Genomic DNA, 13,801 nt, shown 5'->3' with positions numbered 1-13,801 from the left:
TTTTATAACATTTAAATATCTGCACTATGTGTCCAAACCCTGCTCGTCCATGGTTTCTCAGATCAGTAACAGTGATGTTGGATTACACTGGATGTTGGAACATTATTGTGAGAATTTAATTGCATTCAGCCAAGGGTTCATTAGTAATGTCAGGCACTGATGCTGGATGATCAGTTCTGGATCACTCCAACTCATCCCACTCCAGAGAACACAGTTTGACTGCTCCTCAGCCCAATACTGGTACTGTTTATACCCCCAGTGCACTGGGCATGGTGACCTTAGGATCATGTGGAGCCACTACAGACTGTCCTGTTCTATTGGCAATGCTTTTCTATTGATTTATAGATTTCACAAGCTGTGGGTGTGCAGCTGAATGCTTATGTCAGCAGTGGTTGTACCTTAAAGTAGCTGATTGAAATAGAATGGGTGTCAGAATACTTGGACATACAATGATTACAGTCAAAATCGAGTGTACAGTATACATTTAAAGGCTAAAAAGGACTAGCCTCCTTAAAGCAGCTGTAAAAAGTTAATTGTTAATGACATCTATGACCTCCTTGTCTACATAAACCACCGCATTCAGTGAAAACATGGCCTTTAATGTTTGGAGGCTAATGCTTTGCGCTCGTCTTCCCCTTTTCGCAATGACTCTGCACACCACTTCTAAAAATTGCCACGTCAAGATGCTCCTCAAACAACAGACGGTTCTCCTAATGCACTCGTCTTTCACTTCTAATACTCATCGCCTGCAATATGCTAGCTCCTCATGGGCTTCTCTGTCAGTGTACATTACAGATAAACCCAAATTTATTCTGCTTTTCCGATATCCACTTGTCTTTGTATTCATGCAGTCTTCTCTTTTTTAGGTTCTGATTCTCCTTGATAGCCTTTCTCCTTCTATCCAATGTCTGTCCACCTCACTTGCCTTTTGCTTTTATCTTCTTGTCTCTTTCTATTCGTCTGTTTGTCTGTCTCTCTCATTCTTGCTCTTTTGTTATTATTCTCTCTCTTTCTCTCTGCGGGGGTCTGTTCTGTTCTGTTCTGCTCTGCGCGCCGCTGGTAGGAGTATATCCGTCGTCAGCTGGAGGAGGAGCAGAGGCAGTTGGAGATACTGCAGCAGCAGCTTCTGCAGGAACAGGCTCTCCTCTTGGTAAACTAACACTATGCTGAGCCCTAACACTAACCCTAACACTGACCTCTCACTTCTCACTCTCTTTGCATGGGCTTTATTCAAATTCAGAGCAAGTGAAGCGTTTGCTCACTTGCTCCCTTCACCTCCTCCCTTCTTCTTCATAATGAATGTTATGGAATTACATTATATGGCAGTATACACAGATCAGGCGTAACATTATGACCACCTCCTTGTTTCTCCACTCATTGTCCATTTTATCAGCTCCACTTACTGTATAGCTGCACTTTGTAGTTCTACAGTTACAGACTGTAGTCCATCTGTTTCTCTGATACTTTGTTACCCCTTTCACCCTGTTCTTCAGTGGTCAGGACCCCCATGGACCCTCACAGAGCAGGTACTATTTGGGTGGTGATCATTCTCAGCGTTGCCATAACACTGACGTGGTGGTGGTGTGTTAGTGTGTGTTGCGCTGGTATGAGTGGATCAGACACAGCAGTGCTGCTGGAGTTTTTAAACACCTCAATGTCACTGCTGGACTGAGAATAGTCCACCAACCAAAAGTATCCAGCCAACAGCGTCCTGTGGGCAGCTTCCTGTGCCCACCGATGAAGGACTAGAGGATGACCAACACAAACTGTGCAGCAGCAGATGAGCTGTCATCTCTGACTTTACATCTACAAGGTGGACTGATGAGGTAGGAGTGTCTAATAGAGTGGACAGTGAGTGGACAGAGTGTTTAAAACTCATGTCTGATCCACTCATACCAGCGCAACACATGTCAGTGTTACTGCATTGCTGAGAATGATCCAACACCCAAATAGTACCTGCTCAGTGAGGGTCCATGGAGGGTTCTGACCACTGAAGAACAGGGTAAAAGGGGGTAGCAAAGTATCAGAGAAACAGATGGACTACAGTCTGTAACTGTAGAACTACAAAGTGCAGCTATACAGTAAGTGGAGCTGATAAAGTGGACAATGAGCATAGAAACAAGGAGGTGGTCATGATGTTATGCCTGATCTTTGTATATTGTTACTGTCATTACGAAACTTTGCAGAAATGATAACCTTATAGGAGAAGGGAAAAAAATATTCTTAGCTTTAATGTACATTAATGTAATGATGATTATTATTAAGTTTTCTAGACCCTTTTTGCACTTTTCACACTTTTATTTTAGTCTATTCAGTCATTTGTCATGAAATGTCCACACAGTATAAAGAGGAGCTGATGTTTTTAATGCCGTGTAAAGGTTTTGATATAACAGTGACATAAATGAGTAATTTTGGATGCAACTCAGTACTTGTAATTTTTACTAAAATTAACATTTGCTGCAAATCAGGACAAACTCCTGGCAATACAAAAGCATTTTAGGAAAAGTTTTCCTCATTAAGAGGTATAATAATTAAATACATGAATTCCTTCAATATAAAAATTATTTTCCGGCCTTATTACAATTCAGCCTTACTCACTTCCTCACTTCACTTAGGCTACGTTCACATTACCAGGTTGAAGTGGCACAAATCTGATGTTTTGCTCTAGTGTGGCTCACATCTGATGTTTTCAGAGCTGTGTTGATACACAAATCTGATCTTCAAATTCGATTTCAAATCAGACCTGAGTCACTTTCATATGTGGTCCTATGTCGGATACGTATCTGATTTGTGGCCATGCGACGCTCTGATTAGAATTTGTGTTTGGAATTAGATCAGAATTAGTTTGTGCTGATGAGGCACGTGATTCATTCACATGACGTTACTGAGTTGGATGTGGGTCATTTCAGGACACCGGTTTGTTCACATTAATGACAGATTTGAATCACCTAAATGAGTGTGAACCATCGTGTCAGAGAGATCGGATTTGAGCAAAAAATCTGATTTAAGCAATGAGGCTTGTAATGTGAACGTAGCTTTACTCCCTTCCTCTTCATTCCCTTTATCCCGAATTGTAGTCATTCACGGCATGTTTAGTTCCCAAAGATTAGTTCGTTAGTTTTGCTCTGAGGTTAATATAGACCAGGACTGAAACCTGAAGGGAATCACAGACCACTAGTTTGCTTTAGATCCAATTTATATCAAACCCATATTGGTCCACTAGCCAGCACAGAGACTTTTATTATAGAAAATAAACTTGACAAATATCAATCATAATCAAGCTTTATTGGACAGGTATGCTATGCGTACAAGGAATTTGGTTTTGGTTACAGGAGCTCACAGAGCACAGTATCAGACATTCACATGTAGAGAATAAGATAAAATAAATATAAAATATAACAAAATAAAATAAAACATGCATTCCTACCGTCACTCACTCAGACACACACACATTATATATTACAAACAACCGAGGGAGCAACAATAATGACTAGGTCTAATAGAAGGGATTTTATAGTAAAATGATGTCGCTGACACTGTGCTACATTAAAATTATTTACTGAACTAATTAACTAAGTATAATTGAAGGAAGGAAGGAAAAAGTTAATTGGACTGTGAGTGAAAAATGAGCGACGATAAGTGGAATTTTGCCTATTTCTCGGCCTAACCCGGATAGTCGCATAGCTAAAAACAGTAGCATCGGACATTTTGAAGCCTGAATATTTCAAGTATTTTTACCCATTTTTATAGATAAAATCAAACGCATCAATCAAAAACACATAAATAAATCTGAGATTACTTAGTAAAGTGTGAGGCAAGGGTGTGATTTAGGCACAATGCAAACTGATAGTCATTAGCACATGACTTGTTAGCCACATTAGCCTGATATCTCTATTGCAACGCTAAAGGAGCTCATTTCTGTTTGGCTGGACTACATTTTAGGTAAAAAGCTGAGGGTCAAATAGTTTGAATTCCCCAGACTATCGTTTTAAGTGGAAATGAAAGAAGCTGCGTCAGTCAGTGTATGAACTATGCACCCAAGATATTCAGCGGTTAAAGCTGCTAAATGTTGTTAGCAGTAGCTTGAATTCTCTAGATTAAGAGTCAGGCATTTCTACAGCTGTACTGGTCTATAAGTTCCCTTTGGGTTGGGGGTTCTTTAGCCTCCTGTGTGTGGCTGTCCTGTGTTCCCTCCGCAGTGCAGGCAGTCTTATCGACCGGGCAGATTGATTTTCGGCAGCCCTGAGGTGATTAGCGGCAGCTCTGTAGCGTGTGCCTCATTGCTGTGGGGAAATTAGATTTTGAGTTGGGAGATAATTGGCTATCAATAGATTTATCTCACACAGCTAATGGGTTTGTATAAAATTGTTTCCCCATAGACGTTGGATGTAGATAAAAAGGCCTCAATTAAAAAGTTTTAGAGCAGAGCAGAAACCGTCTTCGGTCCGCATCCAGTTTGATGATCTGCCTGGCTGCACACCCGGGATTTACCGCATTGTTTTGAAGTGCCAGTAGAGGAAGGCGAAGGGATCTATTAGCAGTGCTGAGCGATAGCATCTTTGATTAACCAGCAAAGCCTTTGGTTCATGAAAGCCCTGGTTTCGCCTTTTAGAGTTATTTAACAGTCAGAGTGTTTGTCCAAGTATTATAGAGGCGTTTCAGAAATGTGAAAGTGTCCTAATTTCCTCCTCATGCTGTTCGTTTTTCTGGCAGTTTGTCAGTCAGTCTGTCTGTCTGTCTGTGTGTGTCTGACTGTCTGTCTACCTGTTTATCTGTCCGTCTGCCTGTCTTTATCTGTCTGTCTCAGTGTCTGCCTGTTTATTTATCTGTATTCCTGCTGTCTGTCTGTCTATCTGTCTACCTGTTTCAATGTCTATCTGCAATTTCCCTCTGGGATCAATAAAGTATTCTGATTCTGTTTCTGTCTATCTGTCTCTCTGTGTATCTATCTATCTTTGTGTCTGTCTATCTATCTGTCTGTGCATGTGTGTATCTATCTGTCTATCTGTTTGTGTGTCTGTCTGACTATTTGTCTGTCTATATATCTTTTTGTTTCTCTGTCTAGCTGTCTATCTATCTATCTATCTATCTATCTATCTATCTATCTATCTGTCTATCTGTCTGTCTATCTATCTATCTATCTATCTATCTATCTATTTGCCTGTCTGCCTGCTTATCTGTCTGCCTGACTTTCTTTCTGTAATACTGTCTGCCTCTATTTATTTGTCTGTCTGTCTATCTGTCTGTCTAACTGTCTGTCTGTATGTCTGCCTGTACATCTGTGTTACATGAGAGAAAAGGAAACTGCCAGACGCAGGACGTAACACTGACGTTCTGTTTCTTTTGTTTGTCTGTCTAACTGTGATCTATCTGTCTGCCAGTCTAACTATTTGTCTGCTTGTCTAAATTTATGTCTGTCTGTCTATCTGCTGGTCTGTCTGTGTCTGCCTGTTTGTCTGCCTATCTAACTGTCTCACCGCCTGTCTGTGGATTCAGGAGTATAAGCGAAAGCAGCTGGAGGAGCAGAGGCAGGCAGAGAGGCTGCAGAGGCAGCTCCAGCAGGAGAGGGCATACCTGGTGTCCCTCCAACAGCAGCAGCAGCAAGAGCCTCGACCTGCAGACAAGAAACAGCTCTACCACTACAAAGACTCTGTCAACCCCAGCGACAAGCCTGCCTGGGCAAAAGAGGTATGAACAGTGATGTAAAGGACACCATGGAGCCTGCTGTTTACTGCTGGTATTGCATCACTGAACTGAAATAGAATAGAAAGCCAGGAATCTTGTCACAACATGTTTTTCCCATGTTTTAACCATTTCATTCAACATTGATAATTATTGATGATTATATATGTATTTTCTATTTTAAATGAATGAATTTTAAAAAGTTAACTCTAGTGGAAAATTGGGTACATTTGATTTTTTGATTTTTTCAAGTCTGAATAGTATTTTGAACCCTGAAGAAAGAAAAGGTTTCATTCTGATTGTTAAATCTGAGAGCCACGAAAACCAAACAAATGTCTCTCAACTTCATAATTTTTGGGTTTTTGATCATTATTGATATAAGCGTATTACCCAGCCCTTATATAGAGTGTTTCTGGCAGAACGAATCCATATCTAAACATTTTTCACCCAGCTATGAAGAAATCTCTACAAAGTCAGCATCGTCTTGACTATTATGTTTGAGGCACATTAGCAATGCCAGTCTCTATGCAGGTGATGAAGAGAGCTCAAAGTAACTCGCCCCGGCTTCCTACAAAGAACCAGCACTCCTCTGGACTCGAGGAGACACAAGTTTCACACCTTCTCCTCCTTGACCACACCCCCAGCCACATCCCTGCCCGTCCCCCCTCCTACCCAGCAGCTGCCCCCTCCTACGCCCAGCGGGAGCGGGCTGAGGTCCAGCTCAGGCAGACGAGCGTGAATGCTAATGTCCCCAGGATCCGGGTGTCCTGCGAGCCAGATCTGGCCCTGTATGCCCACCCATATCCAGGCCAGGAGGGCCGGGGGCGCAGCCCAGGCCGCGCTTTGGCACGGGACAGTGAGGTAGAGAGACAGACCCTCTTGCCTGTCTGTATGCCGACAGCCATTCAGACTCAGTCTTACCGTATCTGCCTTCAGTCATGATTGGAACTTCTAATCATGCCATCCTTCTCCAAGGGGCTGCCTGTGGCGAGATAACTCTGTTGGTATTTTCTTCCAAATCCTTCTCTCCTCTCTTTGGGGTCCTTTCGGTGATTTCTCTGGAATAGCCTTTCCTCCTTTGCATTTCTTCTGTTCAGAGGCTTTAGCAGCCACTCTTGTTGGCCCTTTTCCTTCACAGTATGTGGGCTTGGTGCGTGTAAAGCTCATTTTCGGCTGCTTTTCAGCTGTTCCCTCTGACATTTTCACTCCACAGTCTTACCAAGCATTCGTTTAAGTCCAGCAGAAGGCTGGCAGCTTGATGAAAATGGGGTTTATGGTGTGTGGGCTTCAAAATAAGAGTGGGATTTGAGTGTGTCGAGTTATAAAAACCATAATTATAATTACCATAATATTATAACACTGAAGATAATGTAGGATTGAACTTAATTAGTGTAAATTTATCATCAAGAAGGTAAGTTTAAATATTTTTTTTAAAACAAGTAATCAGATTCAACTGAGTAATCAGGACCAATGTTTACATGCAACCTGATCATCCATTAATAATCCGAATAGTAGCTTCATCAGAATAGAATATGTCCATGTAAACACCTCAATTAGAATAGGGGGCAGTCATGGGCTGGAGGTTAGGAAACCAGCCCTGTGACCGGAAGGTTGCTGGTTTGATCCCCTCTGCTGACAGTCCATGACTGAAGTGCCCTTGAGCAAGACACCTAACCCCCAATTACAGTGGGGCTGCCCACTGCTCCAGGCAAGGGTGCCCCTAGTGTGTGTGTGTGTATTCACTAGCATGCATGTATGTGGTGTTTCACTGCATGGATGGGTTAAATGCGGAGGTCTAATTTCACAGTGTGCAAACACAGTGACAAATGGTTAAATTAAATTTCAACTAGTCTGGTTGAGGCCATGACTGAACAAGTTGGGTTATCCTGTAAATAATCTGTTAAATCTGTTGGGCAGTCGTGGGCTGGAGGTTAGGGATCTGGCCCTGTGACCGGAAGGTTGCCCGGATAGGGCTGCCCACCGCTCCAGGCAAGTGTGCTCACTGCCCCCTAGTGTGTGTGTTCACTAGTGTGTATGTGGTGTTTCACTTCACGGATGGGTTAAATGCGGAGGTCAAAAAGTATTTTTTTAAAATAAATAAATAAACAAATAATAACCATGTAAGCACCTGTATCTGAGTACATTCCCATTCTGAAAGTTCTGCATGTGCATGCAGAGCAGAAACTGGTCTGCAGAGGAGACAAAGTTTATGCTCTGATCTTTAAAAGACCAGCTTATGTGTCTCAGAACATGACGTCTTCTTCTCTGCCTTTTTTAATAGGACATGTGAAGGACGTTTTCCTGAGTCTGACACCATTTTAAAGCAGTTAAAAACACAAGCACTGCTCACTGCTGCTCATCTCGCTCTGACTCATTGTCATGGTTATGTGTACACTAAGTGGTGCTCTATGTGCGGATTACTTGTAGTGAGCATGTAAACTGACGTTTTCCATCTGATTGTTGAGTAGAGTGAGTATAAACACCTCAATCTTAATTCATAATCTGAATGTATTCAGTCGAATTGCCAAAAATCTTTGCATGTAAACACAGCCAATATGACCGCTCTTCTATTAATAACATCTAATAAAGCGTTATTAGTACATACACATCAGTTTCAATGTCAAGACTTTAATATACTACACAAATCCCCCTCTGTTGACTAATGAGAGTAGAAAATGATCAATAACAATGTTTTTTCTCTCTTCATAATAGCACCCTTTTGATTTCTTTTTCTTCAGGCTGTTTTCTTCTGTCATCTTTTAAGAAGTCTGTATTGACATTTCTGCTAATACCTGCACACTGCAGAAACAAGGAATGCTGCCATTTTTCTATTAGGACAGTGCTGTCCAGGCTTAACCTTTATCGATTTTGTGATGTCTGGTTTCTGTCAAGGATTTTATAAGTTAATTGACCTCACATTATGACTTTTAGCATTCCTTGTGTTTAACGCCCTCTTGTGAATGAGCCAAAGTTGTCACTTTATTAAGATACACAAGAGAGAAGAGATGGATATGTTTCAGGTTAAGGTCATTTAGCGGTCTCAGTGACCAGTTTTGAACAGATTTCATTCTGGAAATAACAGAATACGGTTGTCCTGTCAGTGTAGAACAGGTAGATGTTGCTAGATGTTTATTAATTTAAGCTGTTGTGTTATTCTAGATTTCATAGTATTCTCCTGTATTAATTGAAGACTGATATGCAGCACACTGCTCGGCACATTTAATTAATTCAGATATTATTCCCCATGTGCTGTCACATCCATCAAATGATCAGTTTTAGCCTTAGGATAGTACTAGCAGCTTGCATGGCAGACAGCCGACCAGTTAAAGCAGGATTTTCCCTCTTTTTTGAAATTTCGGGGCATATCAGCCTGCAGGCTAAATTTCATAAGACTTATTTAAAAATGAATTATTTAGTAATTACTAGAAAGTATTCAGTAACTGCTGTGAAACTACTTGTGTAAGTTATGTAGTGATGAGAGTGAGGAATTGATGTGTGCTCTCACATACAGGCTCTTGCAGTTTCAGGGCATAATTATCTGAGTTGGATCGGGTTGGATGGGATCTTCAGCGTTAATAGTGGGGTTATGTCTTACATGCATACTTTGCAGTGCTGAAAGCCTTCCACAATACAGCTGATTTTACCTGTTGTCCAGGTGGAGGAGCGCTCCAAGCTGAACCGACAGAGTTCCCCAGCCCTGCAGCACAAGGTGGCCAATCGAATCTCTGACCCTTCACTGCCCCCTCGCTCCGAGTCCTTCAGCAGCGGCGGCATCCAGCAGGCCAGGACCCCACCCATGCACCGCTCTGTCGAGCCCCAGGTACAATTACCTCTGAAGGTTGCATAGTCTAATGTCCACTGCTGTATATTTGTGCCCTGTAGGATTAAATGTTGATCTCTGACTCCTGACTTCTCCAGATGGCCCACCTAGTCTCGGTGAAGTCTCATGGTTCTTCTATGACGGGCTCTCAGTCGCTGCATGACCAGTCTTCCCAGGGCGTCTCAGCTTTCCAGGAGAGCCTGTCGCCCCACCGGCCCCCTATGCCCCGCCAGAATTCTGACCCCACCTCAGAGACACCCATGCCACCGCCCCGCGTCACCAGCCGGGACGACAAGTTTGATCGAAGCTCCTGGTTAAGGCAGGAAGAGGAACTTCCACCGAAGGTGGGCTGGGATATATGACCAAAATGTTTATCGCAATAAGTTGTTCTATGTCATATGTTATTGATAATTACAGATAATTATACACATTCCGTAATGTCCAGTTTAAGTCTTGGTAGTATTTTGAATGTTGAATTTTTTTTCAACAGACCTGTTGGCTATGAAAAATAGAAATACAGAGTACATATATGATGATAATTTTATAGAAGATGTTAAAGATGTGATATAATAATAGCTAGCTAGCTTATTCTTTAAACTATAGCACTGTTGAAGGGGCTTGTGCTGTCGGGGGTGAATGGCTAGACTTGTTCTCCCTCTCTTTGGCTTGACATTCACACAGCAGGTAAAAGTGACCCGAATCTGATTTTCTTACCGAATCCGATTTTTTGTTAGAGTGTTCACAGTATATTTTAAATGTGACCTATATGTGACATTAGTCTGAACAGATCAGCTCCTAAATAAGAACAATGTTTCATGTGGTGCATTCATACAGAGGTTAACAATCAAATCAAAGGAATCAGCAGTAACAGCCACGTTCAGAGGGTTCAGTTTCATCTTCGCCAGCATCACAGGAGCTAATAAGTTCTGAATTCACTTTAAAGAAGGACACACATTCTTACTTTCTTTAAACTTTAAACTTCAGGCTTATAACTTTTCTTGGACACTGCAGCCTATTTTTTTAAATCTCTTCGAACATGGAGCAGTTTGGATAAGCGTCTTATCATTTTGTTTGTACAGAAACCTCACCGCAAATGTTTCTTGGGTCTCAGCAGTGCAAAATTATGCCGACTGTCAAGTTGGATTGACGTAGAAGTCACATGAATTCCGAACTGCCCGTTTAGACTGAGTCGCATTGCTGTACATCGGATATGTGTCAGATTTCAGTAAAAGAGTATCCCAAATTGGAATTGAAAATGTCAGAATCCGTGTGTTTTTGCTGTCCACACAGAAGACACATCTATGTCATGTATGAAGAAAAAGATCAGATTTGGGACACTTTTACCTTCTGTGTAAGCAAAGCCTTTATAACAAGTAAAAAGCAACATCACTACCTAAAATACCAAATTTTTAAAATGTTCACAGCAGTTTTTCAAAGTTCAAGCCTTGGCTGCTAATACATTAGTGAGTGACAGTATGGCCTAACCATTTTATCTTAAATACCTTAGATGCACGTTATCATTATTGATAAAATGTTTGATTTTGATAAGTGTCATTATTGTTTTATCACCCAGGCCCTGCCCAAAGTGAGTTCTTTGGTAAGTGAGGTGTCGGAGAAAAGAGTGAGAAGGGCCCTGCATTTGAAATTGTGCTAAAGCCTCTATGGGTACAATATCTGTGACATTCCCTGTTTTTAGGTTCCTCAGAGGACCACCTCAATATCTCCTGCTCTAGTAAGGAAGAACTCTCCTGGGAATGGACCGGGAGGTCTTGGGCCAAGGCCTGGTTCTCATCTTATCCGAGCCAGGTACACAAAGACAAATTAATCCCTGTAATTTATCACCTAAAATTTGAGCGAGTTATTATTTATCATGAGGAGTTTTTTTGTTTGTTAGAAATAAATTATCAAGATAAACCAGTCATGTGTATGAAACAACAGCCATCCATCAGCATTCCTCAGTTTACTTCTTTGTTTTGGTTTATAAATAGGCTTCTCTTTGTTCTTTGACTGTCAGGCTTATGAAAAAGCTGGAAAGGTGAAAAGGCTAATTTGTATTATCAACAATGCTGACAGCCTCTGGAAGCCGAAGGCCAATTACTCATTCAGCCCCATATGTAGCACCTCTAAGAGGCTGCTAATCTTTCTAATCACCTCTGGCTTATGGTTCTCTGTTGCTGCAGTAACCCAGACCTGCGAGTTTCCCTGGAGACGGGTCTCCCGAGGACGAGCAGCGGGAGCTCCTCCAGCTCTAGCACGCCCAGCTCCCAGGGTGGCTCCAGTGAGAGGAACCGGGTGGGAGGTAAGAGCCGCTCCGAGACCCACAGCGATTAATCCAACACTTTGCACTCATATGAGAACCTTGCAAGACATACACTGAGCCTATGTGTACTCTCTGTGTCTGCGTACGGTCATTACAGTGTTTCCATTAAATACAGCTACATGGATAAATGTGCTAAATTCAGTTGTATACATAATTTACACGTAAGTCATATACACATCTGCTTTTTTTTTGTACTTGCAAGAGCTTATATTTGACTTATATTTTATTTACTTAACCCTTGAGTGGTGCTCAGGTCTGTGGGACCGATTTTCAAAGTTTACCAAAAGTTTATGTTTTTAAAGTTAAGTTAAAAAATTATGTGGTTTATTATTATTTCAACCCCAGATTCTTTGGCCTTTGCTCATTTTCTATGAAGAATATATAAAATACCCCATTTTCAGCGCCCCACAGGGAGTAAAAGTGTGGAGGTGTCTGTCACTCTGTTCTCCTCCTACATGGCCTGCTGTTAGTGTGTGTGTATGTGTTGGTATTGTGTGTGTGTGTGAGGGTGGACAATATGGACAGGCTGCTGACTGGCTACAGCTTCTAAAGGAGAACCCTAGTCTGAACACTTGTGAAATTTTTAAAAATCTGGCATTTTTACATGAATTGTTGTGGTTGTATTGCTTTAAAAAAAATGTCGTGGGTCCACCAGAGCACTGAGTAACAACATTCTCATTTAGACCTGGAGTTTCACCAGTATCTGATTACTCAAGTGCACGTAAACGTGTTGATCGGATTACTGACAAAATGATGTTCTACAGTTATCAGATGATTAAGTGACCCTTATTAGACCCACAACAGGTCAATTTCACCTGCACATTTAACCCATCCGTGAAGTGAAACACCACATACACACTAGTGAGCGCACACACACTAGGGGGCAGTGAACACACTTGCCAGTAGTAGTGGGCAGCCCAGTCCGCAGCACCCGGGGAGCAGTTGGGGGTTGGGTGTCCTGCACAAGTACACCTCAGTCATGTGCTGTCGGCTCTGGGGATCAAACCGGCGACCTTCCGGTCACGAGGCTGGTACCCTAACCTCCAGCCCATGACTGCATGTTAATGCACTTAATGCGAAACTAATTTTATCATTTTACTCTGTGTTCTCTGGGATATTGTGTATGATGATTTACGTATACGCATAATGGGTTTAAGTATGCATATAACAGGCTGTATTATACTGGCTCTGAGTTTGTCTGGCTGTAATCCGGTTTTCTCCAGTTTTCTCAAATCAGATAACCAGATTCATCTTCACCTGTGCTTAGCTGGTTGTTTTATTGTGTCTGGTTGCCACAGGTTCCGGTAAGCCTGAGGGTTCCCCAGCCATTTCCCAAGAGGCCAAGCCCAAAACCCAAGAGGAAAGCAGGGAGGTGACCAGACCCAGCAGACCAGCGGTAAGTTTTCATGTTGTATCTCCCTCTTTTTGGAGTCATAAGCACATCATTCTCAATGTGAACACTTCTTAATTTCCTTTCTAGACTTTATATGTTTGTATTCTTGATCATTGTGTCACAGATCATTAGGAGTTTGTTTTCAAAGAAACCTTCCAGTCTTTGAATGTACCAGTGTTCAGGAGTAAAGTAGTAGTACTTCATCATAGGGCTGCGACTAGCAAGTATTTATAATTGGTTAATCTCTGTTTATTGTTGGATTAATCGACTAATCAAACTATTATGCATTTTCATTTTGCCATACAATCTCTTAGTTTTTAGCCTAAAATTTAAGTTCTTAGACTTAAAATGTAAATAGCTAGCATGGTAGTTTGGGCACCGTCACTCTCTGAAGCAATAAATAATAAATGAGTAATAAGCTGGTTTTAAACTGATGTAGTGTTTTTTTTTTTATTACGTGTCTCGTTATCGTTTCATTTCCTTTAACGTTTCCTCCAACTTTACTGACGAAGCAGCCCTGCGTGATGCCGCAGTGTTCCAGTGTGCAGCCTCAGCTCTGTGCTACTAACCATTTTCTCATTTTCCA

The 13,801-nt window shown here is 41.7% G+C and overlaps 1 protein-coding gene across 10 annotated transcripts in view; it reads left to right on the top strand.

The window, feature by feature from the left end:
- The window catches only part of tnikb (TRAF2 and NCK interacting kinase b), a 102,774-nt gene that overhangs the window by 67,878 nt on the left and 21,095 nt on the right, over positions 1 to 13,801 (top strand). For 5 of the 10 annotated variants that reach the window (XM_037534214.1, XM_037534210.1, XM_037534209.1 and 2 more), the window contains exons 14-21: positions 1,064 to 1,150; positions 5,497 to 5,688; positions 6,214 to 6,543; positions 9,338 to 9,502; positions 9,601 to 9,846; positions 11,199 to 11,308; positions 11,683 to 11,801; positions 13,121 to 13,218. In XM_037534214.1, coding sequence (XP_037390111.1) covers positions 1,064 to 1,150; positions 5,497 to 5,688; positions 6,214 to 6,543; positions 9,338 to 9,502; positions 9,601 to 9,846; positions 11,199 to 11,308; positions 11,683 to 11,801; positions 13,121 to 13,218 — 1,347 coding nt within the window. The remainder of the gene's footprint in view (positions 1 to 1,063; positions 1,151 to 5,496; positions 5,689 to 6,213; positions 6,544 to 9,337; positions 9,503 to 9,600; positions 9,847 to 11,198; positions 11,309 to 11,682; positions 11,802 to 13,120; positions 13,219 to 13,801) is intronic. The other 5 variants (XM_037534215.1, XM_037534217.1, XM_037534216.1 and 2 more) reach the window with 3 other exon arrangements.

The sequence above is a fragment of the Pygocentrus nattereri genome, chromosome 24, assembly GCF_015220715.1.
Source record: "Pygocentrus nattereri isolate fPygNat1 chromosome 24, fPygNat1.pri, whole genome shotgun sequence".
In the NCBI taxonomy this organism is placed as follows: Eukaryota; Metazoa; Chordata; class Actinopteri; order Characiformes; family Serrasalmidae; genus Pygocentrus; species Pygocentrus nattereri.
This window is presented reverse-complemented; position numbering and strand designations above follow the sequence as displayed.